General features: G+C 43.5%; 1 protein-coding gene across 1 annotated transcript; it reads right to left on the bottom strand.

Moving 5' to 3' along the window:
- Window positions 1–581: 581 nt before the first annotated feature.
- Prdm4 (PR/SET domain 4) lies at window positions 582–23,604 on the bottom strand. Its single transcript, XM_051172807.1, has 12 exons — window positions 23,456–23,604; window positions 23,170–23,377; window positions 18,976–19,109; window positions 16,895–17,080; window positions 13,410–14,207; window positions 10,913–11,062; window positions 9,739–9,857; window positions 8,793–8,878; window positions 7,555–7,682; window positions 6,632–6,946; window positions 5,078–5,246; window positions 582–1,092 (listed from the first exon to the last, which is right to left on the bottom strand). Exons 3-12 carry the CDS (start codon window positions 19,106–19,108, stop codon window positions 780–782), a joined length of 2,397 nt encoding a protein of 798 aa, XP_051028764.1. The 5' UTR covers window position 19,109; window positions 23,170–23,377; window positions 23,456–23,604; the 3' UTR covers window positions 582–779.

Raw genomic sequence — 23,604 nt, 5'->3', positions numbered from 1 at the left:
TTTGGAAACCTCAACAAGCAGCAACTCAGCAGATCACAAAGCACTTGAATGTAATACACGTTACTTTTCCAAGGGTCAACCCCACCAACCATAGAGCTTGATGCCCAAAACCTTAAGGTAGCTGCAATGTGGCTCATGACACACAACTTAGATACCAAGTTTCTTGCAGCAGTCTTTGAGATGGAGCAGCAGATGACACTGCAAAGGCAAACTGGACAATTGCATCTGGTATCTGCATACGCTGAGATGACATCCAACTTAACAAAACTGTGCGTCACCGATGAAGGCTTCTCTGATGGCTCACTTCTACCAGGAGTTGGCGTAGAGATCCAGGCATTTATACATACCAAGGCTGACCTGAAGGACCCACATGGGGAAAACAAGTTTCTGTATACCAAGGCATTAAAGCTTGTAAGGTCACGAGTGCCTTGGTCCAGCAAACTTTCTGAACTTGTGCAAAGTTGCCAACTCACGCAAGAGGAAACAGACGGCACATTCAAGAACTACGCATCAACCAAGGATGGTCTATCAAGGCTGACAGACTATGAAGTTGAAAGAGAGGAAGGGCAATCAGCGGAGTAACAGATGAAGACATTAATGCTTCAAGGAGCCAGCTTCAAAGTGCATTCTCAGGGAGAGGAGAACAAATTTGTATCGACTCGTTGATTAACATTAATTTGGAATCATAAATAAATTAAAAAAGAAAAACAAAACACTGCAATGGGTTGGTTTTGTGTTTTCCCAATGTATGTTCCATCCAAAGCAGTTGCTCTTTCCTTTTATTTATGTGTGGACAGAGACTCATCTGTTGAGTAAATAGCACTGCTCATCCTACAGTCGTCCGTCCTTAAGGAGTCTGTGAGATCTTCTTCCTCAGAGTCGTCATCTTCTTCCTCCTCCTGGGCCGAGGAACTGGAGGTGGGCCCTTTGCAGGTCTTCAGGTGGCGAGTGAGATGGTACTTGGTCAGATAAGCTTTTGTACATTTTTCACAGACATAATCTCGCTTTCCTTCGTGAGAATTGAGATGCTTCTTCAAGTGGTTTGTTCTCAAGAACAGTTTATCACACTTCGGACACTTGATCTGGCGTTCTCTAAAAGGAACACAAGAACAGTATCTGTCTGCTTTGGGGGTCCAAGCAACAATCAGGCCACACATGCTCCCTAATCTCAGGCCTTTCTAGGAGTTTTTAGAACCAGGCTGCTTTTCCCTTCCCAGAGTACTCTGCAAACAGGACCATCCAGTGTAGGTTTCTTTGAGTATGAAGCCTGGGAAATTCAAGTTGCACCAAGTACCTGTAGTTTGTTCCCTTCCGTTAATATGAAGTATTTATAGTCTAAAAATGGCTTTTTTTGTTCTAAGTGTATGTTCTGGTGGGGGCTTTCAGTTTTATATTTTCACAAGCAAGACTCCATATATTTGAATGTTTTTCTGATTACATATATATATGGGGGGAAGGGAGGATATATACAGGAGAAATATACACTTAGATCAAAAGATTCACCCAATTTCAAGGTCAGAAAATAAGAGCTCTGTTGTTTTCTGCATACTAAGCAAGCAGCCCACCACAGAACTATATCTCTAACTCCTAAACAAACCATAAAATACTGTGTTCACCTCTGGGGGACCAAACTTGAAACTAACCAATAGGACAAGCTTCAAAAACGATAAAAAAAAAGCTCCAAGGAAACATGACAGTAACCACAAGTTACATGAAAAGCTGTTAGTTACAGAACTGTTAGGGCCTGGGATATAACTTAGTGGTGGAGTACTTGCCTAGCATGTGGGAGACCCTGGATTTGATTCATACCACAAACCTTCACCCCTACCAAAAAAGAGAAGTATCAAACCTATGTTTAAACCTTTGCAAAAGACAGGTGTCAGAATGAAAGGACAGACGCTAATAGAGGCTCAACTGGAACAAAACTTCCCCCCAAATTACATTGACTATGTGCTATTCAGAAAGAAATGACATCCCTACCTGCCAGAGACATCTTGAGAATTAGTACATCCCGTGACTGGATCTTTTTATAAACAGCAAGACCTCCAGGGCTCAGGAGTCTGGAGTGTGTACTGCTCTTGCAGAGGGCCTCACTTCAGTTCCCAGTCCCCACCTTGAGCAGCTCTAGGAAATCTGAGGCCCTCCCTCTTCTGACCTCAACATCTGCACTCACATGTACAGACACAAAAACACATAATTTAAAATATAGCTTAAAGAATAACGAGTGTAAATTTAGCCGTGGCGGTGCACTTCTATAACCCCACTTCAAGGCAGTGGGGGAAGAAAAACGTAAGGCTGGGCCTCTAGTCCTGGCCAGTTTCATTAGGATCCTGACATCAGTTGTTCTTAACATTCCCCATGAGTTTATACCAGGCAGTGTTATGGAGTGAGTCTCACCCTACCACCCCTCACGGCCCCAAACTTCTATGCTGAATTCCAAGCCTCCAGGGGAGGTGGGGCTTTCTGGAACTCATAGGTGTAGTAGAGAATATGGAGCCTGGAAATGTCTTAAAATAAGAGAAAAAAACCTGAGCTCTTGTTCTTGTTTACATCCCCCACATTACCTACCTTCCAACGGAAAGACTGGGGGCTTAACAGGGTTATTTCCTCACAGCTAGGCCAGGGAGCTGGCTCACTGCCAAGTACCCAACTTCCAGCTAGGGTGTAACTGCTTCCTCCCACCAGGATGCCGCTGTTTAGTGTTATGAGCATCTGCACTGATTGCAGTACTTAGACGACCCCGGAGATCTTTTGCGCTTTCTAGTTGATAATCAGGGTCAAATTTCTCAAAATTTCACACTATTAATGAAACTAATGAAGACTTTGTTGTAAAAGATCCTTTATAGGCCAACAAGAAGGCTCATCAAGCAAGGCATTTGCCTGAAGCCTAACAACTTGAGTTAAATTCCCAAGACCCACATGCAGAAAGGGGAAACTCCATAAGTTGGCCTCTGACCTCTACATGAGTACCATGGCACACAAGCATCACACAAACAAGCACATACAAATAACCACGTTTTTAAAAGATTCCTTGTGGTGGTACAGCAAATATAGTGGTGCCTACCTGTGACCCCAGCTAATCAGGAGGTTGAGATCAATCTGAGCTAAGTAAGACTCTCTCACCAAAATAAGCACACAAACAAATAAAGTTCTCTTGAGAGTTATATTATAGACCCTGGCTCCTCAGCTGTGACATGTTTCTGGTTATACTGTGATTAGAAAGCAGACAAAAGAGCTGAAACCAAAGGGACTCTTTAGATTATACAGTTTACAGTCAACTCCCCATCTTGCAGCAGCTGCCTACAACCACTACAACCAAAAGCCAGAGAGACCATTCATTTTTCATGCTCAGATCCAGTGAAGCATTCCTAAGCACGCTCCTGCCTGGCCGTCTCCCTCACCTCCATGCCCCTTGGATTACCGTCTGTCCATCTGACACAGTATAGTCTTCACAGAAGTATGTCACCAAATAAGAGAGCCTTTTCCTTAAAGGCCCTCAGCTTACACAACTACATATAGACAACTCATATTGATGAATTGAACTCTTTAATAATGCTAAATTGTTTCTCTATTAACGATAATTTCAACACACATACACCCTCAGCACAGAACTGCCCAAGCAGGCAGTGGGTAGGGGAGCCAGACCTGTTCACAGCTCACCATTATTCTGAGAATGAAATTTAATTTCCTTGTTAGACCATCAACAATGCTGTAGCTCAGTGGAGTGCCTGTCTAGCATCCAGAGCCTGTGCTGGATCCCCAGCCATGCATACATGGTGCATGCCTGTGATCACAGCACCAGTATTATCTTATTAGGTCATCAATAACTACTAGTGAGTTCAAGGCCAGTCAGGGATACATTAGATCTTATCTCAAAAAAAGAGATTGTTTATGGTATAAGATCTGCCTCTCACCACGCTCTCCAAAGTACTCCATTTTCTAACAAAAAGAAACACGTTCCATGTTCTTTACTTTTATGTTTCTGCCTATGATATTTTCATACCCTTGCTGCCATCTAAACTATCCTTCTAATTCCTTACCCTTCCTGATTTTCTTAATTCTAACTGATCTTAGAACCAAGCTCAAACTACTTAGGGAGTATAGTCAGATCCCAGGCTGGCTTATGCGCCCTCTTTAGTAGGGCAGACAGCTGCCCTATTATTTAGCTGTATTGCCAACCCTTTATTTTGCTTTTAAGAATTGTTGTTGTTGTTGTTTGTTTTTCAAGACGGAATTTCTTTGTGTAGTGTAGGCTTGGCTGTCCTAGATCTAGTTCTGTGGACCAGGCTGGCCTTGTACTTACAGAGATCCGCTTGCCTCTGCCTTCTGAGTGTTGGGATTAAAGGTGTGCACCACTGCCACCTGGCGTTTAACATCTGTTGTTATTTTATGTGTGCGGATGTTTTGCCTGCATCTACGTTTGTGCACCACTTGCCAGCCTGGTGCCCAAAGAGGCCAGAAGAGCATGCTGGATGCCCTGGAGTTCTAGACTGCTGAGAACCTTCACATGGGTGCTAAGAATCCAATACAAGGTTTTTGCAAAAGCACTCATCCTCTTAACCACTGGGATACCTCTCCAGAACCCCTTTATTTTTGTTTCGACTGACCTCTTACAATCTGCCTGCCTCAGTCTCCTGAGTGGAAGCAGTCACAGGAGTATATTGCTACGTCAGGCTAAAGTGCTGCTTTTGTATCGTCTTCAGAACCCATGCAACACATCATGCTGTTTACTTACCTGCCACACTTCCCAGACCCAGAGCTCTTTGAAGATGAGGATAGTGTCTTTCACCTCTTTATCTCTATCCTCCAGCACAATGCTGAACATCAAAGAGGTCATTTTAAAAACTTATTGGTACATGAAATGTTTTAAAAACATGGATAAAAATACAAAAATGTATGAAAATAAGAACAGAAAGAGGAAAGTGCTTCCACAATAAAGCTCTGGCACTGCTTGGTTTCTCTGGACACCAGCCTGTACAAAGGGGCAAGCAACGATGCTCACTCAGCACCTCAGCTGCAGGGAGGTGCACACGAAGGCTCACTGCCAGCAGGCACACCGTCGGCACAGGTTACTTACTGTGTGTGGATGAGTACATGCTGCTTGAGGTCCTGTCGCCGCATGAACAGCTTGTCACAGTAATCACACTTGAGATTCTTCTCGCCCGTGTGGATGACCATGTGCGACTCTAGGTGAGCTTTCTGGGTGAAAGACTTGTCACACAAAGTACACCTGTAATTCTTCTGACCTGCAAATTAACACAAGACAGCACACTGAGAATAAGATAACCATATTCTCAGACAAGCAGGCATGTTTAGAGAAGTAGCCCAAACAAGAGCCACGCAGAATGGACGCACGCCTGGCACTTCTCTAAGCCATTCCACTGAAAACCTAAACTAAAGCAAGCAAGGCCAGCAAGTCTGACCTTACTTAAAGTACACGTATGTCTGTAGCTGGCACATGATACAAGCTTTGAAAGGAAAAAAAAAAAAAAAGAATGTTATCAGTACCTACCTAATTTAAAAGAGCTTGGTGTTAGCAATGTAATAGCTGATTGAGTGCTTGCCTAGCATACCTAAAGTCCTAGATTCAATTTCCAGCACCGTATTAGCCAAGTATGGTGGTACTTCAGAACCCAACATTGGGGAAGTGGATACAAGGGGGTCAGAAGTTCAAGGTCATCCTCAACAAGCATGAGGCTAGCCTAAGCTAACGAAACTCACTTCAAAAAAGAAAATAACAACAACTCACAAACTGTAGCACCTAACTACAGGTATATATGCCAGTATTTCCACTGAATAATTTGTATTTTTTCTTTTTTTAAAACACAATATGATCTCACAAAGCAGAAATGAAATCAAATCCTTTCCAAGTGTGTTTTAAGAAAAACTCCAGGTCAAAGGCTAGCAAATTTTGTAAAAATAAAAACAACAAAGGAAGGGGGGGGGGGGTAGAAAAACTTACAGTGGATGTTTAGCTTCTGCAGGACAAATGGTCTCTGCTCCAACTACCCAGTCTTAATAAAATGGGCTGAAGAAGCTTCCTTTTCATGATTTGTAGAACAAATGATTCAACCAGGAAAGTTAAAACTTCACTGGTTATTTTGCAGTGTGTATAGGGATGGGAGGAGAGCTGAGGGGCTGGAGATGGTGATTAAAAGCACTGGCTCACTAGAGGACCTGGGCTTAGTTCTCTGCGCCCTATGGCAGCTCCCAACCATCTGTAACTCGAATTCCAGGGATGGATGCCCTCTTCTGTCCTCCACAGGCACTGCATGCTAATGGTATGCACATAGACAAAATATTCATACACGGAAAATACAAAAAAAGAATTTTTTTTAGAGCTGGCTCACAGAGTGTTTAGAACCTGGAAGTTCAAATATTGAAACTGGGCTCCTTCATACTGCACAGTAGGATTCCTTAAAAGTGAAATGCCTTTTTAAGTGGAGGTGACATCCTTGGGGGCCTTAGGTATCCACCTCACAAAGCTTACCACCCAATGTCATCCCATAGCTATCTGGATACGTTCTATGACGCATTACAACTCTACCTCCATAATTTCTTTCTGTCAAGTCTATGGCTGCAATTTCTAACTACTATAAAAACTCCATGCCAATGGTTCAATACAGCTTACCTGTATGTATTTTGAGGTGTGTCCGTAGGTTGCTTGGATCACTAAAAGCCTTGCTACAAAAATCACACTTGTGAGGCTTCATACCCATATGACCCATAAAGTGAACGTGGAGTTTGGAAGGAGAGATAAAAGCCTGAGGGCACATTGAACACTTCCACTTCCTTTCTTTGCTGTGGCTTGGCCCATGGGTGCTGCTGTGGCCCTGGCTAGGGAGATGGTTATGGATATGGCTGGTCAGATGAGCTTTGAACTCTGAATAGGAATTGCACTCCTTGCCACAGTTACAGAGGTGCACATCTGGGTGTTCAGGAACACCTTTAAAAAATTAAATCAATATCTCCTGTTACTTTAATTTCAAGATTATTCTTGACATTAATAACTGACGATTACAATTTCCACTTCTACCAAAATGTCTATCTTGCTCACTACCAGTCAAATTAAAATGCCTTGTTCAGTGCCATATTCCTATCATTTAAAATAGTGCACCAGGGCACACAAAAATCACTTGGTAAACATAGAGCTGATACCGACTTTTTTCCTGGAGAAGTCATTTACATTTTGTAGTGCACAAAAACTCTTAAACAGACCTGCCAAAGTGACACAGTAGAAAGAGAAAAAAACAAAAACAAAGAAAAAAACAAAAACAAAAACCACACACATTAAATCAAACCCAGGGGACTTTGCTAACTTTTAAGAAGTTCAAAAAGAAGTTTATGGGATTTACAAGTCCCGATTTAAAGTCCTACAACAAAAGAAACATCTGTAGCATCAACCTAGTGAAGAACTACAGAGTTCTGTGGCCTCGCACACAGAGCTAGCAGCTTGCTTTCATAAAGCTGCCCCTGTAAAATCATTAGCAGACTCTCTTCCTGGTCACTGATGGCACTGCACTTGATTCATGATAAAAAGTTTCACAGACTTACCAATCTGTTGAGCATAATCCCGGCTATAATAGAAAAGCAGCTCATTTTCAGGAGGGATGTCTTGTGAGGTACAGAAGTAGATTTTTCCATCATGGGGATAGGCCACCAAATTCTGTTCTTCACGGCTCCTACGCAGTCATATTTAATAGATCGAGTGAGAGAGAAAGGGCCTTATTATGTTGCTCAGGCCGGCTGCAAACTTCTGGCCTCAATTAATTTTCCTCGTTCAGCATCCCAAATAGCTAGGGCTCCAGGTAGGTACACACCTCCACACTTGCTAAGAACACTTTTTACTCAGCACTGTGGATCCAACTAAAGCTTTCCATATACTAGCCCAGCAATCCTATTAATAAGCTGCATCTCCTGCCCCTTGAGTACAGTAATTTTCAGATACATATTTACCATGTCATAACCTCTACAGACACATACTTATCATGTCATAACTTCTACAGCAGAGTCCAGTCTAAAAGCTTAGGCAGAACTGTTTTCTCTATCATTTCTGTAACTCTAGCCTCCCTATCAGGGATCGTGAAGAAACACTTCTTGCTTTAGTACAAAGGTGGCTGGCTATCCCTTCTAGTCAGAAACATCAGTCTGTTACTAGATGTAAAATGAGTAAGTAAGTGCCAAGGCATGGGCAACACACACATGTAAGCCCAGCACCTGAGAGACAGAGACAGGACTGATTACAGGAGGATTGTTCCAAGTTTCAGGCCAGCATGAAGATGAAATCCTACCTCAAAACAAACAAAAGACAAATAAAACAAAGTGTGCCTGTTTATTTTGAGACAGGGTCCCAATCTGTATTCAGACCTAGAACTTGCTATGTAGCCCAGAGCAGCCTAGAATTTGCAGAGATGCTCCTGCCTCATGCTCCCAAGTACTGGGTGCTGAGTATTTTAGGCCTGACAAATATATGAATATAGAATGCTAACAAAAATTAACCCCAATAATAGTCTGAAAAAGACTATCAGTAATGTGATGAGGCATTTACTTGCAAACTCATGGGTGACTATAACATTCCTCACTGGCCAGAAGCCAAATAAAATGTTTATTTAAAAAAGACACTCTGCTTTACAGTCACCACCAGTCAGCTACTACTAGAATGAAAATGCCAAAAAGGCTTGGGCTTTAAGGACGTCGAGGTGCTAGTGGTAACTTGTATTCTTCAGCTCTCTCTTATTTTATGCAGTTTCCTATCTGAATGATTATGGTCCCATTACCTAAAGTACCCTTACCTGGCCTTGCGCACAAACATCATCCAATTACACTCATTTTCATCAGTTGTGATGATGTAGAATTCTAGAACACCATTGTGGTATATCTGCCAACAGAAGGCAAGCATACATGTTAAATAAACTGAAATTGTTTTTCAAATACCACCATTATTTCACCACTCTTCATATTCCCAGAAATACAAAAAGAGCATGAGAGGTCTTTAGGTGCTGCTCAGTGTACAGAACGGCTTCACTCTTAAGTCCTTTTGGCTAAAAAGATAAAATCAGTTTACTTATCTATCCCTCTTTATCACTACCAAGCAGGTACAGTGGGAACGATGTCTCCTATGGACAGAGGACCAACCTACCCATTTTTCCAGTCAGACAAAAAAACTGAAGTCCCCTATGACACACTGCCTCACCATTTCAATCCTGCACCCATTATTCTTTAAGAGTCTATATAAATGTGTTTCTATTATAGCTACTGATGTCAAAACCTTATATTCCCACTAGGACACTAGAGAAATAATTGTTAACTAGTTCTAAACTGTTTCCTAAGCCAAATATTTGCAGAATGTTTAGTTAACTAAAAATAACTTTTAATTCGTAAACAAAGTTCACAGCCTCAGCAGCCGTAAGAAATCAAAATGCATAAAGTGATTCAAATTGGCTGTAGACAGCCTGGTGGTTAAGAGCAGCAGCTACTCTCACAGAGAATTTAGTTCCTAACTCCCACATGGAGGCCCACAACCCTCTATAATGCCAGTTCCAGGGGCTCTGACACCCTCTTCTGGCCTCCATAGGTACTACACACAAGTGGTACACAAACACGTGGGCAAAACACCCAAACATAAAATAAAGATAAATCCAGGAGGCGAAAGAGGAGGACTCAGAGTGTGAAGATAGCTTGGGCTACAGAGAAACAGCAGCAACCGTCTAAAGCCAGAGAAATTTCTTCAACACTCACCTTCCAGACATGGCTAACGGCCTTGTCTGTCCACTCTGCTACTTCCATGGAGTGGCTCTGCTGACCAATTAGAGGCCCAAAGCAAGTCCGCACAGGAATGGTTTCTGCAGTCCATACACCTATCAATGGAAGGACACCAACTACACAATGACTTACATGACTAGTAAGGGTATTGAGACAGAAGCTTAGCCCACACAATCACTTGCTCACTAAAGCTGACATTTTTCCTGTGCCAACAATCCTGAGACAGTTAAGACATGTACAGCCTAGCCTACAGTAACAGACAAGGGTAGTAAAAGCGCTTGTCATGAAACCCTGATGACCTGAGTTCCACCCACAGAATTCCATTCCCAAAGTTGGCATGGCATCTAGGCACCTGTACTCACACATGTGTGTGCTATTACACACACAATAATAAAATTAAATTGAAATGCAGAAGCAAAATCAAATTCCTGCTGTGTACACATAAAACGTATGTCCTTCCAAACATATTTTAGAATAAGCAAAAAAAAAAGAGAGCAAAAAACATTTTATTAAAAAATAGCAATTTCTATAAAATAAGTCAAGCTTCTGAAATCTCATGTGCTTAGTGTACTGCGTGATTATTGTCTAAGCTGTTTAGTGCTTTCAATATTCATGCCCAAGCTGCGGTTCACTAATAAACCAATCTCGTACTTCCAAAAGACTGGCACAGTAAGTCAGCAGCTGTACTAAACTCAGATGTGGGTAAGTGTGCCTGATAACCTTGATTCCTTCCTGAAGAGTGCTACACAGGCACAGTTTCAAAAATCCTGCTTATTGTCATTTTATCTGAGGTAAATTTCCCATGTTTTAGTAGAAAACAAAAACAAGTTTCGAGGAGAATGGTGGTTTGGGAGTTGTGAGTGGATGTGACAGCCAAGAACAGAGGTCGGCAGAGACTCAAGCCAGGATTTGTGCTTCTATTCAGTTCTGACTTTCAGGAGAAACTTCCCACCTAAGTTTTCATGGGCTTTGCTGTTCTCATCATCAGAGAAGTCAACTTTTTCCTAACATTTACAATTTTATTCCCAAATTTTACAATTTTAAGCCACTGAATTTTAGAACAACTAATCACTAAGTACACACATACTTTTACAATTCTGCCCCATATAGGAGACTTGAGGGATTTTGTGGTTTCTTCCAGTATTCTTACCAACTTCTGTTCCCACAATGGACTGGCGGAGGACAAGCTGCTTCGGGAGGGATAGTCTTGCTCTGCTCTCTATTGGTGTGTCAGGAACAAAAGTCACTGGTCCATGTTCAGGGCAGTCTGAGGGGTAGGCTCTGTCACACAGAGTGCACCCTGTACGCAGCACATGTGAAAGACACACATGGGTATAGTTCACATAAGCTAAATTACCACTTGGTACCAAATGCTAATTACTAAACGCAACCAGCCAAAAGGGTCTTAATTATACTTATTATAAATTTGAGACTTTTGGGTGTGTGTATGTTTCAAGACACGGTTTCTCTGGGTAGCCTTGGCTGTCTTAGACTCACTATGTAGACCAGGCTGGCCTCGAATTCACCTGCCTCTGCCACCACACCCAGCTAATGAGACTTTCAAGATTAATACTGAGAGGCTCCTCACTAACCGGACCTTCTTGTTGATTATATTCAGAAGCTAGCCTGTCCCCTGACCAGGTTTCGTCCACTGCTATGGCATGATTCTTGCCTTTGTGCAAGCCCTCCCAAGCTCCACCAGGGCTCTCTACTGAGCACCTCGCATACTGAATCAGTGTCTCAAATGAATTCATCAGTCCCTTCTCCTTTTCAGCATAATGTTTACGTCATCTCTCACGCGAGCTTTCTCCTTAGCACCACCCTTTATCCCACCTTACAAGCACTGTCTGTTCCACAGGTGTTCTGCTTTCTTCATCTTAGTTACTGCTACTATGAGAAATTGTTGGGGGTTGGTCTGGTGCTCTGTATTCGGATGCTAATTACCAGCCTGCAAGATCTAATGGCTGCCCACCTGTCCTTGGTGTGTAAAACTTGCTCTACCAATTAAAGTTGATTGGTTAATAAAAAATGCTGAAGCCTGGGATTTGGCAGAGGAGAGGGAGAGAGGAGACTGACAGGAGGAGGAAGAAAGAAAGAGGTTGTGATGGGCTAGTGTGGAGAGAAGCACACAGCTGGATCAGAATGGATGGAGGGAAGCAGCCCACATGAAGAACATTAGCAAGTATTTTAGGGTTATGGATAGGAAGTAAGCCAGATAGGAATGACCTGGTGGCCTGGGATGGGGGCTGGGAAATGATAGGCATAGTTTAGAGGGTTAATATCTGCCCAGTCCCAGGTAAAATGGGGCTATTCTAAAACACAACTGGTATCTGTGTCTTTATTGATTATGGTAGTGGGCTAGATAATACCACCATAATAATTATAGGCAATTTTTATAATTAACATCATTAGATATTTTTCTTTGTTCTACAACAGGAAATAATGACCTTTCACTTAATTTTCTTCCTACAATAACTGCCTCTAACAAATCTAACAGCTCACAATGCAGCAGAATCCCATACCAAACCTTATTCTTAGCCCCATTTCCCACCACAGCCATCTAAACCACTTACGACTTTGTTCATTCTAGACACTTACAGACGCCAACGGCTGGCTTCCGATCAATTGCCTACCATTTTTCCTGTCCTCAGGCCTAAGCTAGCACCTATGCTGCCCTCTGCGGCTAGTGAGTAGTTCTAGCTCCTTAGGCACTATGAGCTGAACTGCATTATCCGATTTTTACTGTTATTCTGAAGGGCAGCAGCCCACGTTTGGACAGCGCTTCCTCCGTCTGTACTGCCTGGGTAGGCTGCCCTCTCCCTGCATCTGGGCAGAGCACAGCAGACACTGAGCACATGGAAGTTTCTTGCATGGATTAAGCACACAGTGAAACCAACAAATCAACCATTTTTATAGTTTTTTGTTGCTATCCAATAAAAAAAAAAAGCCTTCTACATGCTCAACTGCAGTAATTTATATACTCTTAAGACAAACCACTGAATATCAACCTACATTTTCCCATAGTTATAAGAGTGATCCAGCAATGTTTTCTTCTGGCATATGCTGAAAAAACACAATGAATATCACCAAGATTATCTGTGTTAAGTCTTACTCCTGTAATGTTCTGGTTGGGTTAATACCTTGAATATTCTAGAGCTAAATTTATCGGTAAAACAGAGACATGAGTACAATGCCTGTTTACTCCAGGAGTCACTATAAGAACTAGTAAGCTGTGAATATATTATTTGATGTGAAGACATGACACCAGATAATGTAAGGACAAATGAGGGCAAAGAAAAATTCCAAAGTGAAATTCCTTTCTATATTCCCTTAACCAGCCACAGACTATAACAAACACTAGCCAGGACAACGGCATTTTAAAACCACTATGTGGGATCTGAAGAGATGACTGCAATTAAGAGCACTTGCTACTCTTGCAGAGGATGCACAGTAGATCCCCAGAACCCACCGGATGGTTCACATCACGTGTAACTCCAGTTCCACAAAACCTAATATTGCCCTAGCTTCTGCAAGCACTAGGCACACATGTGGTATATGTACATGCACGCAGGCAAAACCCCCAAATACATACAATTTAAGAAAATGAAAACGACTACTTCCAGAAGAGAACAGTGAAGCACACTTACAAATTGTAAACAAGGTTGCCATGTTTTCCTTGTTTGAATTGGAGTCTTCCATGTGCAGTGAAGGTGGTACAAAAGTCAAGCTATCGGAGGGTACATCTACATGACCTGTCCCCATAGCAACCTCTTGCGTGATGGAAGAGACAGCCACAGGCTCTAGGCTAAGGCCAACTTCATGGAGGGAAACAGATTCTAGGGAGGCAAGGTTGTGTGAGGTAGAGAGTGCCACGCTTACAGAGTTGGTGCTCATGGCCACAGTGTGGATGGAATCACTGAGGGCACTGTCTGACATCCCATTGACCCGATTTGCAATGTGGTCTGTCTCCATGACCACAGGAAGCTCCAGACCATTCCCATGAATGGGTATCACACCACCGTGACCTACAGTGTCTGCTGTAAGATTGTTGCTCACAGAATCCACAGAGAGAGGTTCATGACTTCTGGAGCCATTTGGGATTTGGGAATGTTCTCCTGCAACACCGTCCATGGTAAGCTCTTCTGCCATTCCATCTGTGGAGATTGGGCTGGTGACCCTAGAAACATTCTCCATAGTGATTGTTGTGTCCAATGCCACTTCATGGCCATCATTAGGATGAAGACTTTGGGCACCATGTGCGTTCACAGAGCGAGAGTCTATTGAAACAACGCCTAGTTCTAATCCAACATTTCCATTGGCCTGATAGGGATCTAGTGATGAAGAAGGGTTGTTGGTGATGGATAACGCTGTATTCCCATCAACATTTATAGAGTTGGGGTGGATATACTGAGGAGGCGGTCTGTCAGCTAAGTAAGATAAAATGCCTGAGAAAAGAAGAGATATCAGAGATATTTAGAACATTGTTAAATATAAGAAATTCCAAGTACTAGGAACCATTTTCCTTACAAATATACCTAAGTTAAATGACCTGCTACTTCTTTAATTAATACAAGTAGCACACATGTCATTCTGAGTACCTCTATGAAATTCAAATCCTAAGCACATGAAGCTGAACTGAAGCCAACTAGAAACAACTTAAATAAGACCAACCTCTAACAGTTATGTGGTTGCAATTCATTGGTTCTAAGATGCTAAAAGTCGCTCTACTAAAAAGTATATAAATAAATAATAAATAAGGGTGGGGATCAGATGTGGGGAGAGCAGGGGGAGGCCAGAGGGCTTAAAGAGAAAAGGAAAACTGAGGGAAGAGGAATCTCTGAGACAAGCTGGAGACCTGTGACAGGACAGGCTCCTGAGAAGATATGGGGGTGACTCTAGCTGAGACTCCTAGTAGTGAAGGTCATGGAGACTGAAGAGGCCACCTTCTAGCCAGACAGGACTTCTAGTGGAGGGAGGGGAACATGAACCCACCCACAACACTTTACTCTGCTTACAAGATATGCAGGGATAAAGATAGAGCAGAGACTGAGAGAATGTCCAGCCAATGCCAGGCCCAACCTGAGAGGCACCCATGGAAGAGAGCCAACCCCTGACACTCCGCTGTGCTTATAGATGGGAACCTAGCCTAGCTGTCCTCTAAGAGGCCCCACTGAATAGCGGATCAAAACAAATGCTGAGACTCACAACCAAACATTAGGCAGAGCGCAGGGAACCTAGAGTTAAAGGAAGGATAGAAGGACCTGGAGGGGACAAGAACACCACAGGAAGACCAAAAGATTTAACGAACCTGGGCCCAAGCAAAGATCATGCATGGACTGGATCTAGACCCTCTACAATATGTAGCCGATGGACAGCTTAAGTCTTCATGTGGGTCCCCTAGTAGCACAGGGGCTGTCTCTGACATGGACCCTGCTGCCTGCTTTTCTATCACTTTCTCCTGGCCGGGTTGCCTTCCCAGACTCAGTGGAAGAGGATGCACTCAGTCCTGATTTGACTAGATGTGTGCGGGGTGGGTTGATGGGGGGGTGGGGCTCCCCTTTTCTGAAAACAAGAGGGGGATGTCTTGCATAAAATATTTCTTTTACAACCTTCCCTAAATGCTTAAGTGTATTTTGTAAATATACACAAAGATACCCCTAAGAACATCAGCTACAGTGACAATAAAATCTGGAAAAACCAAGCTGCCCCACAAATATAGGCTCATGTGAACAGCCTTCCAAACGATGAAGCACAGGGGTATGCGATTTTAAAAGACCATTATGGGTGTCAGGCTTGGTGGCACACCTCTTTTAATCCCAGCATTTGGCAGAGGCAGGCAAACTCTGTGAGTTCAAAGCCAGCATGGCCTACATAGTAGTAAGTCCTTAAGGCAAGCCAGGGCAACATAGCCTATTTCAAAAAAGGACAAGAAGGGGGATTAAAAAATCATCCAGTAGGAGAAGAAAATACTAAGTGAAAAAACCACACAACTGAGGAGAGTCTCAATCATGAAAAATTTTAACAACCAATACTCCAAAACAGAAGATAGATGTGGCTTCCCCTTTTCCCTGATAGCTAAATTTTCTGAAAAGAGTATATATAATATTTAAAACAGAATAAAAAGTCAATAAACTTTAAACAGGGCAGATCACTGGTAAACTACAAAAATTAGAGTTCTGAACCACTATTAGTGATCATAATTCACTTTATAAAAAGACTGATCATAGGGAACTAGAAGATGGCTCAGCAGGAAAAGCACTGCTATGTAAGCATAAGGACCTGAGGTTGGATCCACAAAGCCCACACATAAATTTCAGGAATACATGGTGGCCCACTATAATCCCACAGATTACTGAAGCAAGCTAGTTAGATACACTAGTTTATGAATCAGCAAGTCCTGAGTTCAGTGAGAGAGCCTGCTTTGGTATGTAAGGCGGAAAACAACTGAGACATTAACTTCCAGCCTCCATATGAACGCGCATCAACACATACCTGCGCACTCATACGCATGCATGCACACTACACACATTTACAGATACACAAACAAACACAAACAAACAAACAAACAAACTAACGTGAACCAGACATAGTGGAGCTCATCTGTAATCCCAATACTGAGGAAACAGAGGCAAAGAAAACAAATCTAAGTGTGAGGCCCGCCTTGTCTTCATAGCAGGTTCCAGGGCTACAAGCAAGACCCTGTCTCAAACCAGTAACAAAAAAAGCCTCATGGCTGGAACCTAATACTCTGAAGGTGGAAGGCAAGAAGATCAGGAGCAAAGATTTTCTGCTATATAGACAGTCAGTTGCCCAGTCTCAAAATAAAACGGGCTTCAGAGGTAGCTCAGTAGTAAAGTTCCTTAATAGCATGCATGGAACCCTAGATTCAATCCCACCACTTCAAAAAATTAAAACAATTAAAAAAAAAAATCACCTTAATCAAACTGTTTCCTTAATATTGAACTGTATGCATGTTCTAAGCAAAGCACAGAAATAGCAACAAACCCAGAGCTTGCTATCCCCTAACAACAGAGAAAAGTATGCTGATTCTCCTCTCCAGAAGCTCAGGTCTTAAGCTGGTTCCACCCCCATCCCCCCACCTTCCCCCACCACATGTAACTATGAAACTTACCAGGTAGAATGGTTCTGAAGTAACTGCTCTCTAGGTGAGGGTAAGGTGGTGGAGGTAGGGTGTAGTTTCTTTCAGGTAACCCACACATCACTCCTCGGTCTCCAATGCCCATAGGGAGCATCAGAGACAAAGCCGAAGGCAGAGAGCTCAGGGAGGGACCCAGGTTTGGAATGGCCACTGGGAGACCTTAAAAAAGGAATATTTTTCTTAATTATGATTATGTAAAAAACACTGAGAAAATTCTTAGAATTTAGAAAAATAAATCTCTCCCTGGGAGCCTCTGTAACCCAAGACATTACTGGGCAACATCTGAAATATAACCAAGCAGTCCTAGTTCCCAAATTACTTCTGGAAAAAAAAGGTCTATTTGGCCCAGGCTGACCTATGATCCTCCAGAATACTGGGATTACAGCTGTGCATGACCAAACTTGGCCCTTAAATTAGTGTGTAATATGTGCACATCAAGGTTTGTTTGTTTTTGTTTTTTGTTTTTTTTTTTTTGGTTTGTTTGTTTGGGTTTTGGGTTTCGGTTTTTCGAGACAGGGTTTCTCTGTGTAGCCCTGGCTGTCCTGGACTCGCTTTGTAGACCAGGCTGGCTTCGAACTCACAGAGATCCGCCTGCCTCTGCCTCCCGAGTGCTGGGATTAAAGGTGTGCAACACCACACCTGGCCCATCAGGTTATTTTTAAAGTGCTAAACTCATCCTCCAGTTGTGTTTCTCCTAAGTACAAAACAACTAACAATCTAGTTTAAATATCAGATAAGAGAATGAATTATATTAAAAACAAAACCAACAAAACAAGGGTCTGGAAAGATGGCTCAGCAGCTAAGAGCATTTGCTACGCTTACAAGGACCCAGACTCAGCGTCTGAGCACCCACATGGTAGCTCACAACCATCACAAATTCAGTTCCAGGGAGTCCCTATTGTGTCTTCTGTGGGTACCAGGCACACATGTGGTACACAAAAGTGATCCCAACTCTGCTTCATATCATCATAAAGAAGCACCATGTTTTCAACAAGAATCAAACAAAACACACAAACACACATAATAAAGATTAATTTTTAAAAATTTCTTTTGCTGACACTTTAAGGAAAGAGATACTAATTTCAGTTAATCTGATTTAGCGGCTGCATTTTACTAGTTCAGGATATAGTTTTCTACAAAGAACTATTTAAACATCTTTTCTATATTATTTAAAATACTAAACAAAGTCCGATACATTACAATGCTACATATCCTTAAGAATCAATAGCTTACTCATGTCTTATTTCAATAGGAAAAGAAAACAAAACTGGACAGTAAGAGCCAGGCGTGGTGGTGCACACTTTTAATCCCAGCACTCGGGAGCAGAGGCAGGCGGATCATTGTGAGTTCGAGGCCAGCCTGGTCTACAAAGCGAGTCCAGGACAGCCAAAGCTAACACAGAGAGACCCTGTCTTAAAAAACAAAACAAAAAACTGGACAGTAAAAGGGTTTTCAGAACAGGTGTGGTGGCACAGACCTGTAATCCCAGCACATGAGAAGTAGAGCCAGCAGGATCAGGAGGGCAAAGCCATCCAGATTATATTAAGATTGGGGCCAACCCAGGCCACATAAGACGTTCTCAAACAAAAAATTTCCCCACAACATAAAAGAAAGTGTATTAAGGCATGGCATAGGGAAGACCAAGTTTCCCCTCCTGTGTTTGAGGATGCGCATGCTCACAGGGAAGTCCCCATAGGGGCTCCACCTCTGGCACTACCTTCCCCCTTGTGTATTTCTATAGATGTTCAAATGCTTTAGAAACTTATTGAGGAAATCTAACTACTCATCATCTATTAATTAAGGACATGATGTCAAAGTGTCAACCAGATGAGTGTGAGAAGCCCCAGATAAAAAGACAAGTCAATTTCGGCTCTGGATGAAAGAGACTAACCCAGAAGAGACTATCGGGAAAATCCTGCTGCTCTCCACCTACTAGGACGCTGCAACTATACAGCATATTTTGCAACAGGCACTCACTAGTTTCTCTGTACTACCCTCAAACTTATTCAGAACTGAACACAACATTGAAATGCAGTGGTCTCCCTCCCACTCACCTGGGGCAGGGATGGCACTGTGAGAGGGAGAGGCAGCCAAACCCAGGTGACTTCCTGAAACTGGCAGGGCATTGCTCACAGAGGATGAAGACAGCTGCTCCATCCCCACTGGGCTCAAGTTCATGTCATTCATTCTAGGAAAAAGCACACACAACCACTGTAGCCACATGTTAAAAGAGCCAAGAATCCAGGGATGGGGAAATGGGACCTGACCAACTGCCCTTTATGCATATGAATCTGAAACCTCAAGCAACTGTGATTCAAAGTTAACGAATACATGTCAATATTGTACACCGTACACAGGTCTTGAGTTCAGTCTGTCTTGTTCCGAAGCCTACACACAGCATCCAAACACACATGCACATTCGGCAGCACAAGTTGCTGTGGCTTATTTCGTTCTGTTACATAACCCTTTCTTCTCATGGAAGTTTCTGTCTCCATTTGGCTTTCAGCTCAAACCAGCTGTTTTTAGCCATCACCCTTTAATATACTTGAACAGTTGCCCTACCCCTTTTATAGTAAGTGAAAAGTTACGCTGGGGTCTGACTCAGATAGCATAAAGAAGCACCATGTTCTCCCTAAGAATCAGTATTTTCTTAAAAATCTGTATCCATAATTCATTAAACAATAATCTCAATGCCCTCACAGATTGAGGTTCACACAGCTTTGCTAGAACTCTACTAAAAACAATTCTGGATTTCCACACTAATCTTGCAAATTAAGGTAGATGAGGAATTAAGAGTCAAAGACATATGTCTCAAATCACAACGTAGTTGTCAGAGGTGTTCCAACACATCGGCCTCTGGCAGTACACAGACCATTTCAGAAGGCTGAAGAATCAAGCAGTCAGCTTTTCTGTACAGTCCATCCTGCACTGTCACTAATAGACTCTTAGAAGAGCAATATTGATGTGAAAGGGCCATTATCGGCAGCTGTTACTCAAAGGCATTAGTTTTAGCGAGGTGTAGGGGTACAGAAGAGGCAAGAGGACTACCAGAACTTACAAGACTCCCATGGATGGCACAGCAAACTCTACACTACAAAGTCTACACTACACAGAAAGATTTTGCCTCAAAAGTATATAGAGCTGGAGAGATGGCTCACGGGTGAAGAACCCCTGCTGCTCTTCCAGGGGACCTGAGTCCCCAGAATCTGTGTTCAGTTCCCAGCATTCACGTCAGACTACTTCATAAACCTCCTATACTGCAGTCCACACCTCCTATGGCCCCAGAGGGCACTGGCATATACTGCACAGGCACACACACACATAACTAAAAATAAATTTTTCTTTCGTTTTTTTGTTTTGTTTGGTTTTTTGGTTTTTTGGGGGGTTTTGGTTTGGTTTTGGTGTTTTCGAGACCAGGTTTCTCTGTGTAGCCTTGGCTATCCTGGACTCGCTTTGTTTTTTGCGTTTGTTTGTTTGTGACAGGGTTAGGGTTCTCTTATAGTTCTGGCTGTCCACGACATGCTTTGTAGACTCTGGAACTCACAGAGATCCACCTGCCTCTGCCTCCTTGAGTACCGGGATTAAAGGCACGCACCACCACACCTGGTTCAAAAATAAATATTTTTAAATATATACACCTGTGATAGTTTCTAATCAGAATTCAGAGAGCATCCTATTATCATTTACAGAAGCTAGACAGCAGGTTATTCAGAGGAGCTCTCCAATGACCGCTCATCCTCACTGTGCAGTCACTGCAGCATATTCTTCCCGTGAGCCTCGGATATAAGAAACACCGGGAAAGTGATTCACTCCTGCCTCTCCTACACCTCATACTTTGAAGCTGTTAAGACAGTAAATCTTCACTGTCAACCTCAGTGGGCTTAAAATCACATGGGGACACACCTGTGAGCGTGCCTATGAGGGCGTTTCCAGGGAGGTTTTCTTGAAAAGATGTGTACACACTGAGTGTGGTCGGGACACCCACATTCAATGGGGTAGGATCCTGTACAAAATAAAAATGAGAAAACAGGCCTATCACCAGCATTTCCCTTTGCTTCCAGATTACAGGCTGCAATGGGACTAACCTCCTCCATCCCAGTGGATTGTGTCCTCTTAAACTAGAAGTCAAATAAACCATCTTCTCTTAACATGCTTGTCATGTATTTTGTCATGGCAACCAGAGTGATAGCTAACCCAGTCTGTTATGTTTTTTAAAAATTAACATGCATGTACCTGTGTGAAGGGGGCTGAGGATGTGTATGGCGGTCAGGAGGTAGTTTTCAACTTCCAGGCTGTTGAGGCAGGGAGTCTCTGGTTGCTGTGCTACCTTCAGACTAACTGATCTGCCAGCTCCTGGGTGATCTCCTGTGTGCCTCCCATGCCTCCTAGGAGTGCTAGAATTACAGATGTACGGCTTTTTACTTGGATTCCCAGGACCTAACTGGATGTGTCAGCCTCCCTACACAGCTAGTGCTTTTACTCGCTGGGCCATTTCCCCAACCCTGGATCTCAATCCCATTTTAATGATAAGAAAGACTAGATTTTGAGGTTTAAAAACAACCTAAAATCATGTAACTAGTTACAGCTCAGTTTTGAACTCAGACCTTCCTTAAGATTCCCAATCTCTTAGCCCAGTTAACAACCTACAGACAAAACTGTCTTTGATTTTACAGAGTCCTATATGTACATTAGGACCTGGCTGAACTGTGGGGTATAAAGTCCTACACAGACCTGTTTGGATGACACTATAGTATCCATAGGGTAATCACAAAACTATCTTTTGGGCATCAGCTAAGTAAGAAAGACCTTGAAGCAGTGCCCACTCATCACCCTGTCCGCAAAGACCGCTAGACCCACATGACAAATGAAGCATACTCTCTGAAGGACCATACAGCAACAAAAGGACGTCATTTCTCACAGAAGAGTAGAAACTCCTTGTAGCCTAAAGAAGCCACTGGTACCTTAACTCACAAAGTTCCTGGGCCCCAGCTAGTTCAAAGCAGACTTCTCTAGATTCTCCCAACTTCGGCAATATGTAAAACAGCCATCACTGGAACCGCGGAGCTTACAATACAACACACTGATTATGGCAAATTATTAGAGCAGAACCAGTGTGTGGCTTCACCTCCCGTTCTGAAAGCTCCTGAGGGTTAAACTATATAATGGCAGGAAAAAAAAAAAAGGGTATGAAATCCCAGACCCTTTCAAACAAGTTCAAATCAGAATTAATGCCAGAGGCTTAGCAGATTTGTGCTTTGCTGTGAGATCCCAAAATGTGATGACCTCAACAACCATAAACCGAAGGTAAAAAGTACTCAAGAGACAGACAACATGAGGAAGGAAGGCAAACGGTGGTTCTCAAAGGGCAATCCCATTCTACCTAGCTGTCTCACATCATATCCTAAGAAGGCCTAAAGTCAGGATACAGAGTCGTTTTCCTCACTGCTGTCTTTGGCAAATCACTCCTAACCGTTTTTATGTTTCTAGCCGACCTACGGTAAATCATGTGTTAGTTGCGGACCTCGTACTGTTTTCTGGGAATAACATGGCAAGAAACTTAACAGAAACACGGCCACTTTGCAAAGCTGTCATCGACCAGCTCCCATAACTTTGGTCAGTATGTTTTCTCGTCCCTAAACAGCCTTTTAAAAGACTCTGAAAAAGCCGGGCGTGGTGGCACACGCCTTTAATCCCAGACACTCCGGAGGCAGAGGCAGGTGAATTGCTGTGAGTTCGAGGCCAGAGTGGTCTACAAAGTGAGTGCAGGACAGCCAAGGCTACACAGAGAAACCCTGTCTCGAACCACCACCACCACCCCACAAAAACAAAAACACAGCAGCTAAATATAACTCTGTCTTTGGTTTGTTTCTGTGCCGTGCTGGCACCATACCTTCTAATTCGTGAGGCTTGGACAATTAATACATCCCCGGCTACAGTGACCGCAAACTCAAAGGTGAAGGGTGGTGCTACTCCAATAACGGACAGCCCAGATTAAAATAGTAAAAGCTACAATAACTCAGGGAAAAGGTGCCAAGCAGCTACCAATGTGTGGCTACTCGGGCACAATCACTCACACCTGGGCACAACTAGTATTATGGACTTTTTTTTTCTTTTGGTGGGGGAGCGGGGGATTGGGTTCAGGTGTTCAAATCCGTTTACACGCCACAAGTGTATCCCCTGGAAGGCACCCAAACAAAGACCCTGTCCCCCCCCCCCAGGTGTCCGCGCGGCTCTCCCGCCCTCCTCACCTGCGCGTTCAGGGCAGGGGACCGGCGTCCAGTCAAGGAGCGCGCCGAGGCCGGTGTCACGTGCTACCACATCCCGCCGGTGCCCGCGCCTCCCCGGACCGCCCGACGTCTCCGAGGGCCGGCGGCTGCACTCCGCGCCGGGTGCCCGGCATGCTGGGCGGCGCCCGGGGCTGTTTTTCCGGAAGCGCTGGCAGCCGGACGGGACGGCCTGGATAAGGAAGAAAAGCGATCAGTCGTGGCCTTTCCCTGCCCCGGCCGCTCTAGCCCGCCCGGCCGCGTCGCCCACCTGAGGCCTCCTCTGAGGAGCACCGTCCCAGCAGCCTGGTTCTTCATCGGGCCAGAAGCCCGCCCGGGCGCCCTTGCCCTCCCGGGACCCCGAGCCCCGTTTACAGCTCCCTTAACGTTTTCCCGCCCGGCCTCGCCCAGTCAGGCCCA

This window comes from Acomys russatus, chromosome 31 (genome assembly GCF_903995435.1).
Source record: "Acomys russatus chromosome 31, mAcoRus1.1, whole genome shotgun sequence".
Classification (NCBI taxonomy): domain Eukaryota; kingdom Metazoa; phylum Chordata; class Mammalia; order Rodentia; family Muridae; genus Acomys; species Acomys russatus.
This window is presented reverse-complemented; position numbering and strand designations above follow the sequence as displayed.